At 42.9% G+C, this 22546-nt stretch overlaps 1 protein-coding gene across 1 annotated transcript in view; it reads right to left on the bottom strand.

Moving 5' to 3' along the window:
- Positions 1–22185, bottom strand: part of ENDOD1 (endonuclease domain containing 1) — a 47145-nt gene extending 24960 nt beyond the window's left edge. The window contains exon 1 of the mRNA XM_006833743.1: positions 21812–22185. Coding sequence (XP_006833806.1) covers positions 21812–22111 — 300 coding nt within the window. The 5' untranslated portion in view covers positions 22112–22185. The remainder of the gene's footprint in view (positions 1–21811) is intronic.
- Between the last annotated feature and the right edge of the window lie 361 nt (positions 22186–22546).

The following is a 22546-nucleotide window of genomic DNA, read 5'->3' as shown; positions in this document are numbered from 1 at the left end:
CCTGTGGGCATTGTTGTTGTTAGTTACCTTAGGGTCAGTCCCCAACTCACAGTGACCCCATGCACAGTGGGGCGGGCCAGTGTGCTCCATCAGTTGTTCACAAGGAGACTGCCAGGCCATTTTTCCCTCTAGAAGCTCTGCTGAAATGCGTTCAATAGAACACCTAAGACTACACTGACGGCCTGACAGATGGGAGGAGGTATGAGTGACGTGCTTTTGTCTGGCATAAACCTGGCATCCTGCATGGAAGGGGAAAGTTTCACCACTGAATCACTGCACTCACCTGGAGAGTGGGGATAGACAAACAAATGGCAGAAGACATTTCTCCTCCTAACTCAGAAGATGGTGAAGCAGACAAAACAATGAAAAGATTTCCCATTTCCATCTCTGACTTCCCTTTCTCTTGAAAAATTAAAACAAAATAAGCAAAAAAGGAACATTTTTAAATGGCACCAACACTGAAGTGGCAATAAATGCAGGTGAGAGGCCAGAGGGGACCCTCGGGGAAAACAAGCTCCCTCAAGACTGCTTCACTCCTTCTCACAGAGAGCCCCAAGTTTCAAACTCCTTTAGGGAGCTGACTCCTTTAATATCTTTCTAGAACTGTGGTACCTTCTCATGTTACATCATCCCTGGTCTTCTCTGGTTTCCTTCCTCATTACTCACAGAAGCCTGTTTTCCACTCCCTTGTCTGCTTTCTTTTCCAGAGCAATTATTCTTAGATTTGAATAGGTGGTACAGAATTCAGAAAAAGTCAGCTAGATTGAGAAGTCACCAATTGCTCTTTTTTCCACCGTCTGAATCCAGACATATCCAAGGATCTGAACACAAGTCAAAATCACCTGGAACCTTAAAAAAACACCATCCTGTCCCCCCACCCCCACCCCCAGTTCCCTTCCTTCATCCCAGACCAATTAAATTAGAATTTCTGGGGGTGGAGTCAGGCATCAGTAGGTTTTCAAAAGTTCCCTAGGTTACTTTGTTGTTAAGTGCTGTCGAGACAGTTCCGACCCATAGCGACCCTGTATAGGGTTTCTGAGGAGCAGCTGGTGAGCTTGAACCACTGATTTTGCAGTTCAAATCGGCTTTTAGTAGGATTTTAATTGGGAACTGTGTACTAACTAGATCATTCTTCAATTTCCATTTATTAGGCTTTGGTGGAAATTGGAAATTTTTGGTTGAATTGAACCCTCTAGCTTTGACAGCCACTACAGGAATTTACCTATGCTTTATTGACTACGCAAAGGCTTTCGATTGTGTGGATCATGACAAGCTATGGACAACATTGTAAAGAATAACACTTAATTGTGCTCATGAGGAATCTGTATATGGACCAAGAGGCAGTTGTTCAAACAGAACATGGGAACACTGGATAGTTTAAAATTAAGAAAGGTGTGTGACAAGGTTGTATTCTTTTACCATATTATTCAACCTGTATGCTGAGCAAATAATCCGAGAAGCTGGGTATATGAAGAAAAATGTGGCATCAGGATTGGAAGAAGACTCATTAACAACCTACGAAATGCAGATGATACAACCTTGTTGCTAAAAATGAAGAGGACTTAAAATACTTACTGATGAAGATCAAAGAGCATAGCCTTAGGTATGGATTTCATCTCAATGTAAAGAAAACAAAAATTCTCACCACTGGACCAATAAACAACATTCTTATCAACAGAGAAAAGATCCAAGGACTTCATTCTTCTTGGATCAACCATCAGCATTCATAGAAGCAGCAGTCCAGAAATCAAACAACGTATTGCATTAGGCAAATCTGCTGCACAAGACCTTTTCAAAGTGTTGAAGAGCAAAGATGTCAGCTTGAGGACTAAGGTGCACCTGACACAAGCCATGGTGTTTTCAATAACTTCATATGCATGTGAAAGCTGGACAGTGAATAAGGAAGACCGCAGAATTGATGCTTTTAAGTTACGGTGTTGGAGGAGAAGATTGAAGGTACCATGGGCTGCCAAAAGAACAAACAGATCTGTGTTGGAAAAAGTACAGCTAGAGTGCTCATTGGAGGCCAGGATGGCCAAACTTCGTCTCTCATACTTTGGACATATTTTCAGGATGGACCAGTCATTGGAGAAGGATATCATATTTGGTAAGGTGGAGGGTTGGACAAAAAGGGGAAGACCCCCAGTGAGATGGATTGGCACAGTGGCAGCATCAATGGGCTTAAGTGTGGCAACAATAGCAAGGTTGGCCCAGGACCAGGCAGTGTTTCGTTCTGTTGTACATAGTGTCGCTGTGAGTCAGCACTGACTCGATGGCACCTAACAACAACAACAACGGGAAATTGGTGACATCTCCATAAACCAATCTTTCTTAAAATTCAGTTTGTATCACAACACCTTGGTCCTTGCTCAAAATGCCGATTCCTCGAATTTCTTATCTTCTTGATTCTTTCTATTGGTTTCCTGTTTCCTATTTCATATATTTTTGTTCTAATCTTTATTATTTCTTTTCTTGTGGTAGCTGTAGGCTTACTTTGCTACTCTTTTTGTAATTGTTGAAGATGTGTTGATTTTGGTTCTTTCTTCTTTTTGGATGTGTGTGTTTACTGATATAAATTGCCCTTTAAACACTGCTTTTGCTGTGTCCCAGTGGTGTTAATATGTTGTATTTTCATTCTCATTTGATTCAAGGAATTTTTAATATTTCTTCTATTACTTGATAGATCTTAAGTAGGGTGTTATTCAATTCTGCTTTCTAATTTTATAGTATTGCGATCTGAAAAAATGCCTTGTGGTATTTTTATATTTTTAAATGTATTGAGGCTTGCTTTATAGCCTAATATATGCTGTATTATAAAGAATGTCCCATGTGCACTGTAAAAGAATATACATTATTCTGTTAGGTTGGGTGTTCTATATAAGTCTATGAGATCAAGTTGGTTGATTGTATTGTTTAGTTCTTATTTGTATATATTGAATTTTTTCTAGTTGTTTTGTCCTTCATCAAAAGTGGTGTATTACAATCTCATAGTATTATTGTTAAAAAAATAAAAAATAAAAAAGCATTTTCCTGTGCTTCACGCCAAAAGATTTATTCAGTAGGTCTGGGGTGGGCCTGGGAATATGTGCATTAAACCATATTCCCCCTACCTACTCCCCTAACAGAAACCCCCCAACCTAACTCCCCCGCCATAAGGCTGATGTAGGTGGTTTCTATTCTGGAAAACACATGTTTATATCATCTCTGGACATGCTTCAGCTGAGTGTAATCTATTCAGATGACATTTTTGCGTGTGTGAGAGGCACCGTCCAATAAATTGCAGGAGTTGTAACGGTCATTTGGAGCCTCGATTGTATTGGCTAATATATGGTATTATAATATGTGTAAGCATAAATTTCTTGCCTTATTCATACATGGAATGAGAGGTCTGCTTTTGCCAATTATATGCTTTTGAACACATCACTGCTCTCTTGCTTCCTATAAAATAATAAGCTGAATAATCATGGGCATCCTCTACCACAATTCCTCCAATCTCTCCCCAAAGTTTCTCTTATAGGCAACCCAAGTCCTTGACCTCCAGCTATGCCATTTACATATTCCTGCATCTTTCTGTACAACTGTCCATGTCCTTACTAGCTGCGGATGTCTTCACTATTCCTCTCTACTACCTCCAAGTCAAACTCAAACCTCAGAGTTCCTGTGCCGAGTGATTTCTTTTTGCCTCCCAGACACATTCTTCAGTCTTCTCTGGCCTGATTTGTCTCCTGCGAGGCTGACTTCTAAGAATCATCACCTGAGGCCCCCTGCCTCTGGCCTCTGACTGGAGAAGTCAGTGGAAGGGCAGGAAGAGAGAAGGACTGGAGTATTTGTCCCCTTGCTCCATGCCTGCCTGGTTGTCATGGTTCTGGCTCTACAGCACGTTTCTCAACAAGCCTCCATCCTTATCCCATCAGCCCTGGATGGTAACAGCTCCTGCCATAGCCAGCCCTTGAGCCTTTCATCATCCTCATAGATGCCCTAATTCTCTGTAAATAGTTTCATTAAATTTTGTTGGTTCAACTATTTTGATAGTTCCATCTCTTTCCTGCCAGGACTCAGGTTGATATAGGTCCTATGAGATCTTTCCCAAGATGCTAACTCACCCAGTTCTGGGAGATCACACCCATCTCAGGGCCTCTGCAGTATGAATTGCATGCACATTGGGTGCACAGAACAAGTTCTATTGAGCAGTGATGGTCCACTCTGGGCCTTTCCAGCAGACCACTAGATGAATCAACCATTTCAGTCTATGTGTCTGTCATATTAAACTTCTGCTCCTAGCCTAATCAGGTAGTTCTGATGTTATCTCTGAAAGGGCAGCACTTCTTACCACAAAACCTCCTCCTACCAGTCTTATGCAAATCATAACCAAGGGCCAGCCAATCTGGCCAGCAACAACAAGGTTGCTTGTTTTCAACCTAAGAAACTAAGAGACTGACCATATTGGTGAGGTGCATGAGCGCTCCTAGATGCAGATTGGGATTGGCAGCCAGACTGACCAATGGGCAAGCAGAACTGGCTGAAAGACAAGCAAGGAAGCCTTGAGAAAGATCCTAAAGCCTCTGTGAAGCCATTGGTTTCTAGAAGCTTCCTAGCTCCAGTTCTTTTGAGGACTGTGTGTACCTCAATTCTTATGTCTATGGAATCTACCGGTGCTATTGTACAATAATAGCCTTACCTTTCATGCAAATAAGCTTGAATGAGTTTCTGAATCTTGCAACAAGGAGCCTTACGACTTCCATTTTTATAAGACTGCAGTAAGCTACCTAAGGGACTAGGGGTAGGGATCTTATAGGCAATGGAATCTTCTATACACCAGAGTTAAAACCCAGGGGCAAATAGAGACTAGGTTGTCTGGGTCCCAGAAGGACATCTCAGGTGGCAGAGAAAAGGAACTTGTACCAAACTCTTCACTAGAGTAGAATATTATCAGGCAACAGCAATGCAGAAGATGGTAAAGGGACAAAAAATTATGCAGGAAACCCCCTTCCAAGACTAAGACTCAAGGGGAATACATGAGCAGGCATGTGGTCTTGCTGCTGACCACGTTGGTCACCGATAAGGGAAAGTGAGGGAAAAACAGCAGTGAAGTTGTGAGCTAAGTCCAGCCTCAATAGACTCCTATGAACCCGGGTGGAGACCTGGTTGGCCAGCAGTATGACAAGACCTGGGGACTCCTGGGCCCAGAGACAAGGACCTGGTCAGAGAGGACTAGAGCAGAAAGTGAAGAGTCCAGCTGATATACAGTGAGGAAAGATGGACAAGAACACCCATACTTAACAGATAGTACCCACTTGACCTGGCTTCAATAGTTAGATGATCAGAACTCGACTAGAAGAATAAAGAAGAGGAAAAAAAGAGAGTAATCTGCTACAATTTAATGAACCTGACCTACACTTATGGATGTAGTAGTTCAAAAGAGGGAACAAATCTTTACAGCGAGGATCATTCCCACCCCCTCTGTACGCAGGGTTGACCCAGATGGGCAACATAGACATGGGTTACCCAAAAAGGGCGGGGGGGAAGGGGTTACAAAGGCAAGAAGTGACTGGCTTACAAGCTTTCGAGAAGGAGCCTAGAATTTTAACCATGGCAATGAAACGATATACGATAGGATGAATGTAAAACTAATGCTCTCCCATGTAAACTATCACATAACTCACAATAAAACATTTTTAAAATTAAAAATTAAAATAAGTGGCAAAAAAAAAGAAGGAGCCTAGATCCAGAGGGGGCGGGAGAAGGTAGAATCTCCACTGATTGGTTTCCAATCTGTCTGGGTGGGGCTGATGAAAGGAGATGAGGATAAGACTCTTGTGGTACAATAGTGAATAATTGCTATCAGGATTGACTGTGAGGGTTGAAAATGTAAAGGCAGATGTTTTGTAACAAAAGGAGGGGAGTTGTTGATTTTGCAGTCCAGGAGCGAAAGTCCCTGGAACCATCAAGGGAGAGGAGTGGAGTGTGGGACCCTACCTGGAGAAGTAGGGACACCAGAGATGCAGGCAGAAATGATGACATGGAGAGATGGAGCGGCTGGGGACTCTGGACTCAGGGAAGGACAGGGGCTCTGTGCTGATGGGTGCGGGGGGGGCAGGCCTGTTGGTGTACCCTTTGGTTGTTTGATGATGCATGGAAGGGATTGTAATCATTGCAATGAAACAAAATATGATAGGATGAATGTAAAGCTAATGTTCTCTCATGCAAGCTATCACATAATTCATAATAAAAACTTAACTTAAAAAAAAAAAAAATGGTGCAGGGTCAGCTGAATCTACAGAGAAAGCTGAGACCAGTCAGTCACAGGTAAGTGATGAAGCAGGGATGAGTATTTGGGGATGGAGGAGCACATCTCCACAATATCCTCGCCCCAATTATTATTCACTGAACCAATAAACAGCATTCTTATCAACATAGAAAAGACTGAAGTTGTTAAGGACTTCATTATTCTTGGATCAACCATCAACACTCATGGAAGCAGTAGTCAAGAAATCAAACGATGTATTGCATTAGGCAAATCTGCTGCACAAGACCTTATTAAAGTGTTGAAGAGCAAAGATGTCAGCTTGAGGACTAAGGTGCGTCTGACCCAAGCCATGCTATTTTCAATAACCTCATATGCATGCAAAAGCTGGACAGTGAATAAGGAAGACCATAGAAGAATTGATGCTTTTGAGTTATGGTGTTGGAGGAGAATATTGAAAGTGCCATGGGCTGCCAAAGGAATCAATAGATCCATTTTGGAAGAAGCGCAGCCAGAGTGCTCCTTGGAGGCCAAACTTCGTCTCTCATACTTCGGACATATTGTCAGGAGGGACCAGTCACTGAAGAAGGATATCATGTTTGGTAAGGTGGAGGGTCAGAGAAAGATAGGAAGACCCCCAACAAGGTGGACTGGCCAAGTAGCAGCATCGATGAACTCAAACGTGGCAACAGTAGTGAGGATGGCCCAGGATCGGGCCGTGTTTTGTTCTGCTGTGCATAAGGTCACTATGAGTCGGTACCGACTTGATGGCACCTATAACAACAACAACAACAATAACTGTTATTCACTACACTTAAAATATCTTTGTAGAGTGCGTAGGCACAATGTATAGTGCCTTTTCAATATACCATCTCACGGGAACCATCATAGCTCCTTTGTGAGATCAGGACAATTGATTGGCCCCATGCACAGATGGGCAACTGAACTCCATGAGATAAGTAACATTGCCAAGGTCACATAGCAGTAAACGGTAGAGCTGAATTTAACCCAAGTTTGTTTCACTACAAAATCCATTTTTTTAACCACTCCATTAATCAGTCCTTGCCATCCTAGAGGTTAATCATCTAGTGGGAGAGAGAGTTAAACAAATCCATGTCTTGCTCATGACTTGCCTCCCAACTAAGTAATAAGACACCTGAAGTCAAGGACTATGTCTTAAACTCATATTTCTAGGCTTAGTATTGAGTTCTCAATAAATGGTATTTGCTGCTGCTGCTGTTAATGGCAATACTGATAAAAGTATTCAGTCAGTAGCTGAATGACTGACCACTCATTCTTTGCAATGGTAAGATTCTAGGGTTTCTGACAGGGAATGAATGAATAAACAGATGATAAAGCAAATAAATAAACAAGATGAGTTTGTTTCCGGCACTAAGCTTCCTGTAGTCCCATGGTTATTTCCTAAACCCCAATTCTATGATGTTGTTGTTAAGTGCTATTGAGTTGGTTCCGACTCATAGTGACCCAGTATAGGGTTTCCGAGGAGCAGCTTGATAGGTAGGACAAATTTATCACAAATGCTTTTCTCTTACCAATCACAATTATTAGGTACATTAATCATCAGTGTAACCGAAAGGAAACACACCTACATACACACAGCAGTCTTCCCAGTTTCTTAGATTCCTCTTTCTTAACAAGTCTAAGGTACTGGGCTGTGTGGAGATGGAAGAGCAGAAGGGAACCCAGTAGTGACAGTAGCAAAAGCAACAGCAGTACCACATTTGCTCAATGATTTACCTGGATATGGAATTGCAGCCTGAGAGATACCATTGTCAATTCAATTATGAAGTCACCTTCATTGCCTCCTAGGGTTTCACAGAGGCCTCAGGGTCTCTCTCTAGGCTTCCTTACTTGTCTTTTAGCCAGTTCTTCCATTTGCCCATTGGTCAAACTGACTGCCAATCCTAATCTGCATCTGGGCCAAACTGGCCAGCAACTAGCGAGGTTGCTTTCCTGGGTTTTCAATCACAGAAACTAAGACCACAATTGGTGGGAAGCGTGAGAGCTCCTAGATGCAGAAAACTGAAAGAGGTTCTTCACCTAGTTTCACACCTAGGATAATTATGGTGGTGGTGGTTGTGTGCCATTGAGTTGTTACGACTCATAATGACCCTATATAGGGTTTCTGAGGCTATAAATCTTTATGGAAGCAGAAAATCTCATCTTTTTCCTGCAGAGTATCTGGTAGATTCGAACTACTGACCTTGCAGTTAGCAGCCCAACTTGTAATTCACCAGGACTCTTTAAGATAACTCTTTTCCAAAGAGTTTAAAAATTTACCCTTGTATTTGAAGACCCATATCAGAAGGGGAATCCACAGCCCTTAAACTTCTTTCTACTGCATAATAACTCACTATAAGCACATGGTTTATTTTCATCCCACCTAAAATCTGATTGAGCAGTTAAAGCTTACAGCTACTTGTATTAAGAAAGAAACAAAGACTATCTGCTTCTCAATGCTGAGTAATAAACATTATTTGACATTAATAAATCTGCACTCAGGCAAAATAAATTTGTTTCTTTCCCTTGAAATTTTTTTTCACCAATGTTGAGGGAGCAGAGCATGCTTTTTTCCCTTCCCCTTCATTAAAGCAAGGTGTTTCTCTGGCTTTTTCTCATGAGTTTTATGATTGTAACTTTTCTTCAAATTCCTCTAAAAGTGGGGAACCAGGTATTCCTGGCATGGCGCTGTAGGATAAGCACTGGATTGTTAACCTCAAGGTCCGTAGTTGAAATCCACCAGCTGCTCCTCGGAAACCCTATACAGGGTTGCTATGAGTCGGAACTGACTGGACGGCACTTAACAACAACAGGACATCAGAGTTTCTTAACAGAATTCCAGATGAGAAATCAGGGGCTCTGTCAGCTCAGCCACATACTGGCCTGGGCAGTCAGTGAATCCTTGAGTCTTTGTCTATTCTGTAAGAGGGTAATGACAAAGCCTTGTTGTTGTTATTAATGCTTTGGGGTCAGTTCTTATTCATAGCGACCCTGTGTCAGGCTTCCATAGAACAGCTGATAGGTTTGAACCATTGACCTTGGGGTGAGTAGTCCAATGCTTATCCTACAGCTGCACACCAGACAATTAGTTCCTTAATTAATGACAATGCTCAGGAACACAGAAAGGAGTATAAGTTATGATTTCAAATCTTCTGTATATTACCCATTAGATTTTCTTGAAAGAAAAATGTCAGTATATTTTGTGTTTGAAGTCCCCAGCCCTTCTATTTCTAAAAAAAAATGCTTAGTGAAATAATTATTGTTTATATTTATGCAAAAATTCACCCATCAAAAGATTCCCTTCATTCTCTCACTCCACAGGGTTGATCATATTTGAAGGGTTTGTTAGATGTGATTTTACAGAGTATAGAAGGATGCCAAACCCAGTTGGCTAGAATAAAGAGGTATGAATGCATATGTAAGGAAAATGTCTTGAGTGCTACACACCCAAGCACAGAATACCAAGACCGGCTATCTGAGAGAAGTGAGATCTTTTTCTTTATATTCTGAAATACTAGTAGGGGGAAATGCACATATTGCTTTTATAATAATAAAAAACTAAATAAGAACTACTACCATAGCAATTTATGTTTTTATTATTATAAAAGCAATATTTTTACTATTATAAAAATTTAATAATAACTACCATAACCATAGGAGAAAGATGAGGCTTTCTGTTCCTGTAAAGATTTACAGCCTCAGAAACCCTGTACAGGGTCGCTGTGAGTCGGAACCGATTCCAGGGCACATAACAACAACAACAAGTACGATAACAATGAAGTCCTGGTGTGGCGCTGTGGGTTATTGTACTAGACCGTGAAGTCATTTGAACCACAAGGTTGGCGGTTCAAGCTTACCAGCCACTCCTCAGAAACCCTATATATAGGGTCACTATGGGTCAGAACCGATTTGATGAAACATAACAATAACAAGATTAGTTGAAAATTATCTGTGAGGCTAATTCAAGGGTTGTTATTGTTGTTAAGTGCCGTTGAGTCGATTCCAACCTATAGCAACCCTGTACAGGTTTCCAAGGAGCAGCTGATGAGCTTGAACCACTGACCTTGCAGTTCAAACGGCTTTGAAGTCTGGTGCATTAACCCACAATGCCACACCAGGACTCCCCACCATAATAGGAATAGGAATGCACAGCTTTGAAAATTTATGACCATTATTTAATCCATATTTTTTAGCATATTTAACAATAGTTATTAATCATTATGCTAGACCCAGAGTTGACAAACTACAGCCTGCAGGTCATATCCAGCTAACTACCTATCTTCAGGAGTCCTGGTGTGTCATTATAGGATAAAGCACTGGCCTCAAGGTCGGTTTGAACCACAGGGTTGATAGTTCAAACCCACTAGCTGCTCCTCAGAAACCTTATACAGGATCGCAGTGAATCGAAACCAACTCGATGGCACATAACAACAAACAACAACTTGTCTTTGTAGAATGCCAGTGGAACACAACCATACTCATCATTTGCATACTGTTTGTGGCTATTTTCACAATAAAATGACAAGAGGTTGAGTAGCTGTAACAGAGATCATATAAATCCACAAAGCCTAAAATATTTACTACTTGGCCTTTTACAGAACAAGTCTTCTGACTCCTGTATCAGAAGATTCAATAGTGAAGAACAACAGCCCTAAAGCCTGTCCTCATGGAACTCAGGTCTAGTTAGGTCACACTTAATTAGTCACATAAATAAATCAATAACAACTGAAACGCACTTGTAAAGACCAGTGTGTTTGGTGTTACTAGACACTATGCTAGCAGCTGATCTACTGGGGGAGACCATGGAAAGATTAGGAAACATCAGATATAAATGGGCAAGAACATACCTTTTTTTTCCGTTAAACTGAAATGAACCAAAGTGTCCTGAGCCAAAGACTTGACAAAGTGTGTGACACCAGATAAGTCTGGGAGAAGTGGGGGGGACAGATCATGTAGGACTCTGGAGACCATGATAAGGAGTTTTGTCTTTATCTGAAGAGAAGTAAGGAGCCCTAAAGGAGTCCTGGTGTGGTGCTGGAGGCTAAGCAAGTACTGGACTGCTAACTGGAAGGTCAGCGCTTCAAATCTACCAGTGGTTCCTCAGAAACCCTATACAGGGTCACTATGAGTCAGAACCAACTCAATGGCACTTACCAACAACAACAACAAAAGGGTTTTTAGGAGCCCTGGTGGTGCAGTGGTTAAGCACTTAACTGCTACCCAAAAGGTCAGTGGTTCAAATCCACCAGGCACTTTATGGGAGAAAGATGTGGCAATCTGCTTTCATATAAATTTACAGCCTTGAAAATCCTATGGAGCAGTTCTACCCTGTCCTGTAGGCTTGCTATGAATTGGTTTTTTGTTTTGCTCTAAAGGGTTTCTGCTGAGACCATTGGATTCATGAAAAAATTGATGTTTTGAGAGGAATTCTCTGGTGGTACAATAAAGAAAGAATAGAGGAGAGCCAGATAGAATGAATTTGTCAGGCAGGAAGCTGTTTGTCAGGGAGCTTGGACTTCAGGGTATATGTGTTAAGAGTTATGTATTGAATTGTTCCTCCAAATTATGTGTTAGAATCCTAATCTCTATTCCTGTGGATGTGATCCTGGTTGGAAAAAAAAATCCTGTTTGTCATGTTAACGATGCCATGTAAGTGTCAGTTGTATCCTAAACCTAATTACCTCTGAGTTAAATAAGAGCAGATTAGATGCATATACAGGGGTAAGACAGACATTATGTGATGAAGGCAGAGCCTGAAGAATCTACAATCTTAGGAATGCCAGATATTGTGACAGCTAATAGAGTCCTGGTATGGTGCTACAGGATAGACACTGGACTGTTAACCATAAAGTTGACAGTTCAAGCCCACCAGCTGCTCTTTGGAAACCCTATACAGGGTTGCTATGAGTAAGAACCAACTCAAAGGCATTTAACAACAATAACAATGGTGGTGGTTGGTGGTTATGTGCCCTGGAGTTGATTCCGACTCATAGCAACCCTGCACAGGGTTTCTGAGGCTGTAAATCTTTACGGGAGCAGAAAGCCTCAGCTTTTTCCCACGGAACAGCTGGTAGTTTTGAACTGCTGACCTTGTGGTTTGCAGCCCGATTCATAACCACTGCACTACTAGAGCTCCTTAACAATAACAATACTAAAGGCCAAATTAGGCAAGGAAGGACCTCCCCCTACAGCCACTTACTTAATTTGACCATCTAGCCTCCTGAACTATGAGGAAATCTATTTCTGTTGTTTAATACTTGTAGCATTTCTGTTACAGCAGCAGTAGGATCCTAACACAGTAAGGATTACGGATGATGTGAAGTCTGCCGAGCAGAGGAGCAGAAAATAAGATCACATATCCTCACAAGGGGAAGACCCACCTGTGAAGGAGGTAGCTGATGTTAGGATGAGTACATGTCTCAAAATACAACAGAAATCTCAAACATGAGAAAAGCATTTTTATGGTTCATAAACTCAACTTTCCTTTCTCCACGCTTCATGTATCCTAAGCCTGTAGTGGATACCCAACCTTTCAAAAGCATAAACAATAGCCAATTCCTCACATGGTCCCTGCCCAATCATGCATCCTGGTCAAAAGAGTAAAAGATCCAATGCAGATCAACTTTTTCCCCTTAGTTGTAACTGCTAAGATAATGACAAGCAGATGTCTGTGTCGGAAAGCACTGCTATCTCCCGAGCACATAAAGAAGGTGTGTTTACCAAGCCAGGGTTGAATCCAAATTGCCCAGGATATAAGAGCAAAAATAACCACGTGCAAAGGTGAAGGACTTGAGCTTATTAAAGAATCATAAAGGCAAAAGGAATGTCTGCACCTTCAAAGAGGCAGGGCATTTTCAGTCAGAGCAAAACCCCTGGTCTGGTCCCAGAGCTGGACTTACTGTATATCTGGATTAGTGAATTTCAGAATGTGCTGTGCTCGGCCACTTTACTTCTCTAGGGAACCACGCTGGGCACACACACACAAGGCTCCAGAGCTGAATGGGGCCGTGGGGTGAATGAGTGAGTGGGTCCTCCGCCTTTGCTGGAAGTGGACTCTGAAGGGTGTGGTTTGCTTGCACCCCCTCTCCCTTCAGGCAGTTCTCATTCAGACAAAAGTCAGGCTCTTCTTCCTCCAGCTCACACACCACACCCAGCCTATCAGTCCCGCCTCTCTGGCAGTAACAACAGCATGCCCCACAGATGGCACATCCCTCTCTTACCCTGCCATTGTTTCTCATTGAGACCCAGGGAACACTACCGGATGCTCAACAAAATTAACAGCTTTTATGGTTCTTTCTCCCAGCCGAAATCAGTGCCTGATGTCTTCTTGCACAGTGATTATCGTAAATGCTCATGACTGATTGGGCCAGAGAAAGGCTGCAAAAGGGGATAATGGCTCCTGTCAGCCCAGTGTATTATTTAGTGAGCATGTAACTTACCATTGAGATACCTGGAGGCCCTGAGCACCTGACGTTCATTGGCATGTGGTTATAGTGCTGAAAATATTGTTGTTGTTAAGTGCTATTATAGTGGCCCTGAATAGAGTTTCCAAGGAACAGCTAGTCAGTTTTGAACCACTGACCTTGTGGTTCAAACTGACCTTGCAGTTCAGTGCTTATCCTACAGTGCCACACCAGGACTCCACTGAGAATGTGCCCTACTCTAAAAATCATGGTAAAAGAATATGTAAACCTTCAAAGGAGGAACTTCATTCAAGAGAATTAGATAAGTGACAGCCACCCCTACTCTCGTCCCACCCCCACCCAAAACATGACTAGGTTTGGTAATAGTGGCAGCTTCGTGTGTATTCTGATGGCAGACAACTAGGGCTCAAAGGCCAGCTCCAACATTTACTAACTGCATGAATGTAGGAAAGTAATTTATCTTGTCTAAGCCTCAGTATATCCTCTTCTGTGTAGCAAGAATAATAGTGGTACCCATTTCATATGGTTGTTGTGATGATCAAGTGAGAATATACATGAAAAAATGCCTGGAAGAAAGTATCCAACATGCCATAAGCACCCAATGACATCTAGAACAGTACATGAAGCTCCACTGAATATCTGAAAGCATCCCACACTTAGCATGTCTAAAACCCAGTTCTTGATAGGGCCCCCAAGCCAGCTGCTCCTTTAATCTTCATGAGGAGTATTTTTCCAACTGTTCTAGCCCAATTATTTGAGTCATCTGTGACTCCCCTCTTTCTATCACTCCAAAAACTCTTGGCGCTTTATTTAAAATATTTTAAATGTAACTAAGCCTACACTGTCACCACCCTGCCACACATACTACCACCACCCAAATCCGAACCACCGCTGTCTTTGATCAATGAAACTGTCTAACTGGTCTCTCTTCTTCTACCCTGGACCTCAGTCTGCTTTCAACACAGTAGCCAAAATGAAACTATTGAAATGTAAGTCAGATATAACCAATCACTCTGCTCAGAACCCCGACTTCCTGTTTAACACAGAGAAAAACACCAAATTTCTTACCAAGAGTCCAAAAACTAAACCTATTGCTACTGAGTTCGATTCATCAGTATCCTTTAGGACAGGGTAGAACTTCCTCACAGGGTTTGTAAGGCTGTGGCGCTGTGGGTTCATGCACTGGATTGAAAGGTTGATTTGAACCACAAAGTTGACAGTTCAAGCTCAACAGCCACTCCTTGGAAACCCATACTGGGTCACTAAGAGTCAGAACCAATTCCACAGCACTTAACAATCACAACAAAAGCAAGAGTGCCCCATTTTTCTCCCAGAGAGCAGCTGGTCGGTTTCTACTGCTGCCCTTTCAGTTAGCAGCTGAGTGCTTTGACCACAAGGGCTCCTTACAAATCGTCCAAAAGGCCCTAAATGACCTATGACCCCTCTCTTAGCTCTCTACCATATTTTGACGCAAATAACACATGTGTTACATAATGTTTTTGCAAACTGTCCAACCCATATGTGGATTAGTTTCCTATGTACACTCTGCACGTTACTTCCAAGTACGCGGTGTATGCCAAAAATACAGCAATCTCATCCCATTGCTCACTTAATTTATCCTTTTTTAGCCACATCGGCCTCTGTTCTTCACCAAACACCAGAAGCACTCATGTGTCAGGGTCTTTATACCCACTATTCTTCTACCTAGAACATTTCCCCTTCAGTCCCTGCATGGCTGACTACCATTTCCTTCAGGTCTTAACCCAAAAATCACCTGCTCAGTGATGTCATCCTTGATAACCTTTCTCCTGATATTTCATATCCCCCTATACAAGGTTTCCGAGGCTGTAAATCTTTACAGGAGCAGAACGCCTCATCTTTCTCCCGCGGAACAGCTGGTAGTTTCGAACTACTGACCCTGAGGTTCGCATCCCAATTCGTAACCACTATGCTACCAGAGCACCACCAGGGTTCCCAACATATAACTGTTGTTGTTGTTGTTGTTAAGTGCCAACAAGTCAAATAGGTTCCAATTCATAGTGATCGTGTATAGGGTTTCCAAGGAGCGGCTAGTGAGTTTGAACCACCGACCTTGTGGTTCAAACTGACCTTGTAGTCTAGTGCTTATCCTAAAATGCCACACCAGGACACCTACTCCTACTCCTGCTTAAATGTTTCTGCTGATGGACAGTTTCACATAGTAATTGCTCAATAAATAGTTGTTGAATTGGTTGGCCAAGTCCAGGGTTTTCTAAAGCATTCAGTAAGTATCCCTGCCAACTGAAAGGCATTCACAACTGAAGACTGATCATCTCTCAAAGCACAAGTAAATTGGAAAATGTAAATCAATTTACATTTTTAGATAATACTTCAGTCATATTTTCAGTGTTTATTGAAAATGTAACATGCCCCCATCTTGATCTCTTTTGATTGAGTCATACTTCTTTCAGGTCCTAGGTCAGTGAAAACATGACTGGAATACTAAACTGTGCTATTCTTGGTTCAGCCTATGAGTCGGTTACTTTTTTATTTCTCCTTCCTTTCAGTGGCCAAATAGATACATCAGCAGGCAATGAATTATTGCTGAGAATATTTCTATGGAACTAAAAGGGTAAGCAATCATTGAGAAGACATGATATGCATCTTGAGGGAGAAATACATACATATATATATGTATTCCTGGAATCCTGGTGTGGCACTGTGGGTTAACGCACTGGACTGCAAAGTCAGTTTGAACCATAAGGCTGGCGGTTCAAGCTCACCACCTGCTCCTTGGAAACACTATACACTGTTTGTATATGAGTTGGAACTGACTTGACAGCACTTAACAACAATTCTTGGTTTAACAGTAATTCTAAGGGCAAGACCAGGTCACTGGAATTAGGAGCTACCAGCAGGTAGGAGGATTTCTTTTCTCATGTTTCCATTTGTACAGCTGACATTTCAAAAGGAAGAGAAAATTGAAACCCTAAGAATAAAATATTTATTCCCCAACGATAGCTCCAGCCAATCATGAACTAACAACTGAGCTGATGACAATTGAAAGCTGGTATTTTCAGAATAGTGTGGTATTATAAAAGCTCTAAGGCATCCAAGAAGCTGACTTAATTCAATAAAAATTTTTAAAATAAAAAAGTTTAAAGTCAGTGTGAATCTAGAGAGAAAACACTGGCATTTTAATTGGAAAGCAGCATGGTAGAGTAGAAAGAGAGCTCTAAAGGTTTTGGAGTTGGCAGACCATAAGCACCAATTCAGGCTTTGCTATCCAACAATTGTGTAATCTTGGCTAAATCACTTGACCACTCTGAGTATTTGTTTCCTATACTGTAAATCATAGACCACAATACCTACCTAGGACAGTTGTTACACGGTGGTGGTTATATGCCGTGAAGTCAGTTCCAACTCATAATGACCCTGTATACGGTTTCTGAGGCTGTAATTCTTTATGGAAGCAGAAAGTCTCATCTTTCTCCTACAGAATGGCTGTTAGTTTTGAACTGCTGACCTTGTGGTTAGCAGCCCGACTTGTAACCACTACGCTACCAGAGCTTCTTCATTACATGGATGAGATGAATTGACTTGTAAAATCTTTTACATACAATAAGAGATAAAGAAATGCTAGTTCCTTCCCTGGATTGTTAAATTTTAGGTCTGACTTGAAGGAACAGTAGAGTGATGTTATCACAGAACTGTTTCAGGATAAATTGTTCTGCCAACGTAAGCTAAGAACCTGAATTCACTCCTGAGAACAACCTGTAACTCAAATGGAAAAAATGAACTCAATAAAGAAGACAAATCCAGAAAAGGAGATAAATGCAAAGAAGGACAGCATGTGTGGCTCCAGTTTTTGCTTTCTGCACCCGAGTGAGTGGGGAATTGTGGATGAATTACTTTGAAGCCATTGAGTTAGGTGCGTCCCAGGTGTACCCAGGGTTAGCATAATAGATTGGAATGTCATTGCTCATTGTGTTTGTTTTGTGACAACATGCCTTCGGGTTGCTCAGGACAGAAAGAGTGAAGGTCTCTGACACCTTTGTTGTTGTTGTTAAAATCACATAACTCAATCAACCCATTCATTCAATCTTCCATTTGTGCAATCTCTTGCTATGCATTTCTATTATATGAATGTAGGACAAATGTCAAGGACTTAAGAAGATGAACAGATGGATGGTAAGGTTTGACAACTGACCTCCATATTTTATATTTTAGGAGATGCTAGTAGAACTGTAGAACTCATCTATGTAATCCAACATTCCATTCATGTGTGTGTATGTGTGTGACTAACACTTATTAAGGTAAGATCTTAATAAAGCATATACATTAATATTCATCAGGAACTTACTATGTCCTAAGTACTTCCTACATATGCTATCTTGATTATTTGTCACAACCATTCTATGACGTAAAGACTGTTGCTACTTTCACTTTACTGATCAGAAAAATCGGGCTGGTAAAAACTGAGGTCATATCGTTCGTGGAGTAGGAGCCTGAACTCAAGTCTCTTAAGTAAAAGGTAATAATCAGATTTGGTAAGTTCCCTACACAGAGTGTATGTGTTCTACATAAGAAGATTGATGCTAAAATTCATTATAGAATTCTTTTGATAGTTTAAAATTATGTAAAAACCCACTGATGGAAATTAAAGACCAAGGACTTAGTAAAGATTCTAACTGGTGGCAACTTTTCATGTTCCATATACTAAAGTTTTAAATACGTTCTCATTGGACCTTCTAGAGAAAAATGTTTTTGTTCTTAATCAGAATATTTCCTTCAATCTGGAGCCAGTCACACCCTGAGAAGCATTTATGTGGGCAAATAAGAAGGGGCTTCAAAAAGTTAGTGGAAAAATTCCATTATCTTTTCATTCCATTTTCCACAAACTTTGTGAAGTCTCTGAATATTGCTTGACTGGGCATTGGGGGCAAAGGGAATCAGAATGAATAAAGAAACTGATGTGACAAGCAGTTTGGTTTATGAGAAGAACTTCAGGCAGTTGGGCAATGTTGTTGTTGTTAAGTGCCATCAAGTCGGTTCTGACCCATAACAACCCTGAACAGGGTTTCCAAGGAACAGCTGATAAGTTTGAACCACTAACTTTGCAGTTCAAACAACTTTACAGTCCGGTGCATTAACCCACAGCACCACACTAGAACATAAAATGTGAGTGAGGGTGGAGAGGTAAGACACAGGGCTGGAGCTGGAGACCAGAGCCATACTATGGAGGGCCTTGTAAACTGCATTCCGTGGTTTGAACTTTGTCCCGTTGTTGTTGGGCAGCCAACACCTTAGAGGCTTTAAGCACAAGAGTCATTAATTTTCTGTCATCTTTGATTTAGGAGCTTTTTTCCAAAGAGAAACTTCAGGACAGTCACAAAGCTGCTAAATTGGACCTTGGGAGTCTCAATGTCAGTCTAGTTCTATCTGACACATTCCTGAAGGCAAGCACCAAGCCACCTTTAGTCTCCTGTCCCCTCCCCTACCTGCTGGGCCACTTGGTAACATTGACCTCATAAAAAGGCAATGTGGGTACAAGATGACTCCCTTTAGAAACCACTCTGAAGCAATCAAAAGTACACACTGAGCCCTGGGCATCTTTCTGCTCTAAAGACCTTGGCTTGAGGAAAGCCTCTGGGGAGTCAGGTTTGCTCCACTGCTCCTGGAACCCACCCACATCTGGTAGCTCAGCCTACTGTTTCCTTCCCTCCCTTCTAATATTTCTGGTTCCTGGCTGGCTGAGGCTGGGGACAACCCTCGTCTTACAAGCAGAAACACCCAAATAATTATTCTGGTTGGTACTTTTTTGGCCTCTTATACTTTTCAGAACTGCTGTACATCTTGATTCTCAAGCTGCCATTTGATACTAGGTCTACCACCCTCCCCATCCTCTTGATTTGTCCCCAACCTCATTCCTCATTACTCCACTAAGGCACCAGCTTCTCCACTGCCTATGTGACTGGGTTCTGTCCACTTCCTCTGCCAAGTCAAGCCCCTTGTGACTCCTTCAATAGCTGTACAAGTGTCTCTGCCTCCTTAAGCCTTCCTTGATTACTCCTTCATACCTGACCCCTCCCTTCCAATATTCCCTTAGTCTAGTCACTTATATTAGCTTCTATTCACTTACATTAGCTGAGCTGTTGCAACCACTCCCTGTGCAATAATCCCTAAATCAGCCATGCACTGCTCACTCATGATGTTCTCTCTGCTTTCAATGTCTTCCTCCTGCTTGTCTCCTGCTGCATCCAGCCTCATCCTTTCAGGCAGAGCACACATATCCTAACCCTAAAGCTTTTCCTTATCACCTTAAAGACTGATTGAATCTAATAGGACTTGGTTTACCTTTATTAAATTATGTTGGTTTCTTTTGCTTGTGTCATAAAGAACAGCTAGTGTTTATGTGTCAGACACCTCTCTGACACCTTTACATGTAGGAACACATTTAATCCTCACTACCACCCTGTGATGCATCTCCAAGTTAACCTGTCCACATTTACAGCTAATCCACAGAAGAAGTGGAATGTGAACCCACTGGGATTTGAACCCAGGCAGCCTAACTCTAATCAAATGCTATGCCTATACAGCAAGCTCCAGCTACAGAACCTTAAGTTCAGGTGCTACATTGAATTCTCTTGGCCTCACAAGTGCCTGGCATACAGTAGGTGATTACTAATTGTGTTCTGAATTTAATCAAAAGGGTTTTTTTTAGCATATATTCTCATGTCTATCTCATGTGTATAATCTGTCTCTCCAAGGAGTCCTTGAGATCCTCAAGGAAAAAGGAACAGGCAATCTTGGCTTCACAGAGCCATCATCACTGTGAATAATGGGCTGAGGAACACACTGAGAGCCCTAGGGGTGCCCTTAGAGACAAACTAATTTTAGATTAAAATATGCCATGTATTTCTATAATTTACAAAGGTATGATCTCATACCTGATCTCATCGACCTGAAAGAAGTCAACAACTGAGGTAGAGGAAATGGATATGGAAAAGGTAAGAAAACTGAAGGGCATATTGCTTGAGACCTAGCCAAGATCTCAGAGCTAAGAATATCTGATCCAGATAGAGTCCTCTGGTCTCCAGTTTACACTAGTGGTCCTAGTCTGACTGTGGCCAACTAGAATGAGCAGTGCTGGGCGTGTCGGCTCCTCCCCCAACTAGGGAGGCCTTGGCTGCAGGGCCCCCCACCCCCACCCCTCTCTGGCTGGTGAGAGGTGGAGAACCAGCAAAAAGGGAGTTTGCTTAGCTGGATGTTCTAGAGAAGAGGCCCGGCCCAGCAGAGGTGGGGAGAGATGCTGGTCTGTTAGGATTTCTAGGGACCTTGAATGTTTTGATCACTGTCATCAGACAGGGCAGAGCACCAGGGAGGGAACATGATTTCCAAATGGTCTGATAAAATAGATACGTAGAGTCAGGAAAAACTGGTTCGTCTTTCCTATCAGACGGAGGTAGTGAATGTTTCTTTACTATTTATAACTATCCCATTACATTTCTAAAAATCGATACCTTTATTTTATTGCCCAAACAAAACATGTCCTAACGCGAATTTACTAGATGTCATGTGTAGAGGGGAAAGATTTTCACGCTAGGATGTTCCCTGTAGAAGCGAAGTGAACATATAGCTCAAAGACCTGCGCCACCTTTTTACCAGCCTCTTCACGAGCTCCACCTCAGGCTCGATCTCCATCTTTGTAAAATGGGGATGAAAACACCCACTCTTGACCCCAAAAGTTGTGGCCATAACCTGCGCCACTCCTGTGCACCCAGCCTCCACTTTCCGACGGTCTGAATCGTCTCCTGGGTTTTTGTCTCTTGCTCCTCACTACTCAGGAAATAAACGAGACACTGCAGAGGACTGCGCTGAAATGTCAGGAGAAATACCCGGTGGCTTCAGCGAAGGCTTGCAGAGACAAATCGTGGCTTTGACAGGGGATGAGGAAAGCTCTATCTCCCGGAACGCGGTGGGGTAGATCCGAAACCGCGGGTTCCAGGCCCAAGGCACCCAAAGGATGGGGGGGGGGGGATGTATTTCCCGATTCTGCCCTCGGGGCAAATGCTAAATATTCCAGGGAGGAAAACAGCCTGGACCCCGCAGTTGTTCCGGACTCTGGGACCACCTCTCTTACCTGCGGCTCCACCAGCCAGCGCTCCTCAGTGCCGCGGGCCCAGGGGCGCGGCGCGCGGAACGCCGAGTACACAGGGATGCGGTCCCGGGTGTTGTAGAGCGTGGCGAAGCGCTCGGCACCTTCCCAGCGCTGACAGATCTTCACGTGGGAATCGGCGGCCAGGCCCGCGGGTGGGGTCTCGGCGTAGAAGAACTTGTTACATTCGCCAAAGCCAGCCTCCTCTTCGAGCACAATCCGGCCTTTCAACAGTCCCACCAGGGCGATCAGGCTGCCCAACGCGAGCCAGCGCGCGATGCCCATGGCGGCCTCTCGGAGCACCACAGGGCCGAGGGCAGGCGGCCGCAGCGCGGGCTCTGCAGGCGGGCAGAGCTGGGAGGGGAAGTGGAAGACCAGGCGCTGCGCGGCTAGAGCTCAGCTGGGCGGCCCAGGCTGCGGGGGCGGGTCGGCGTCCCGAGGCCGCGCCTCCGTCCCTCCCTCTCTGAAGATGGCTGCAGAAGCCCAGGGCCTGGGGATGCACACAACGTCCCCCGGGATGCACTCGGGCCTGGAGACCCAGGTCACCTGCCGCTGAAGCTCCTTTTCTTTGCAATCAGCTGGGACGCGCACTTCGACTAGTACAAGTTCAGGGCGGGTTCTGACGAGTCCAAGAGACTGGGAAGGGATGGGGAAGTCCAGAAACCTCTGGACTAGCCTGTCTCAGAGTTCTCCAGAGAGCAAAGTAAGGTGTGAGAAGCT

This window comes from Chrysochloris asiatica, unplaced genomic scaffold (genome assembly GCF_000296735.1).
Source record: "Chrysochloris asiatica unplaced genomic scaffold, ChrAsi1.0 scaffold00008, whole genome shotgun sequence".
Taxonomy (NCBI): domain Eukaryota; kingdom Metazoa; phylum Chordata; class Mammalia; order Afrosoricida; family Chrysochloridae; genus Chrysochloris; species Chrysochloris asiatica.
The sequence above is the reverse complement of the archived record's forward strand: the minus strand, read 5'-3'. Positions and strand labels throughout refer to the sequence as shown.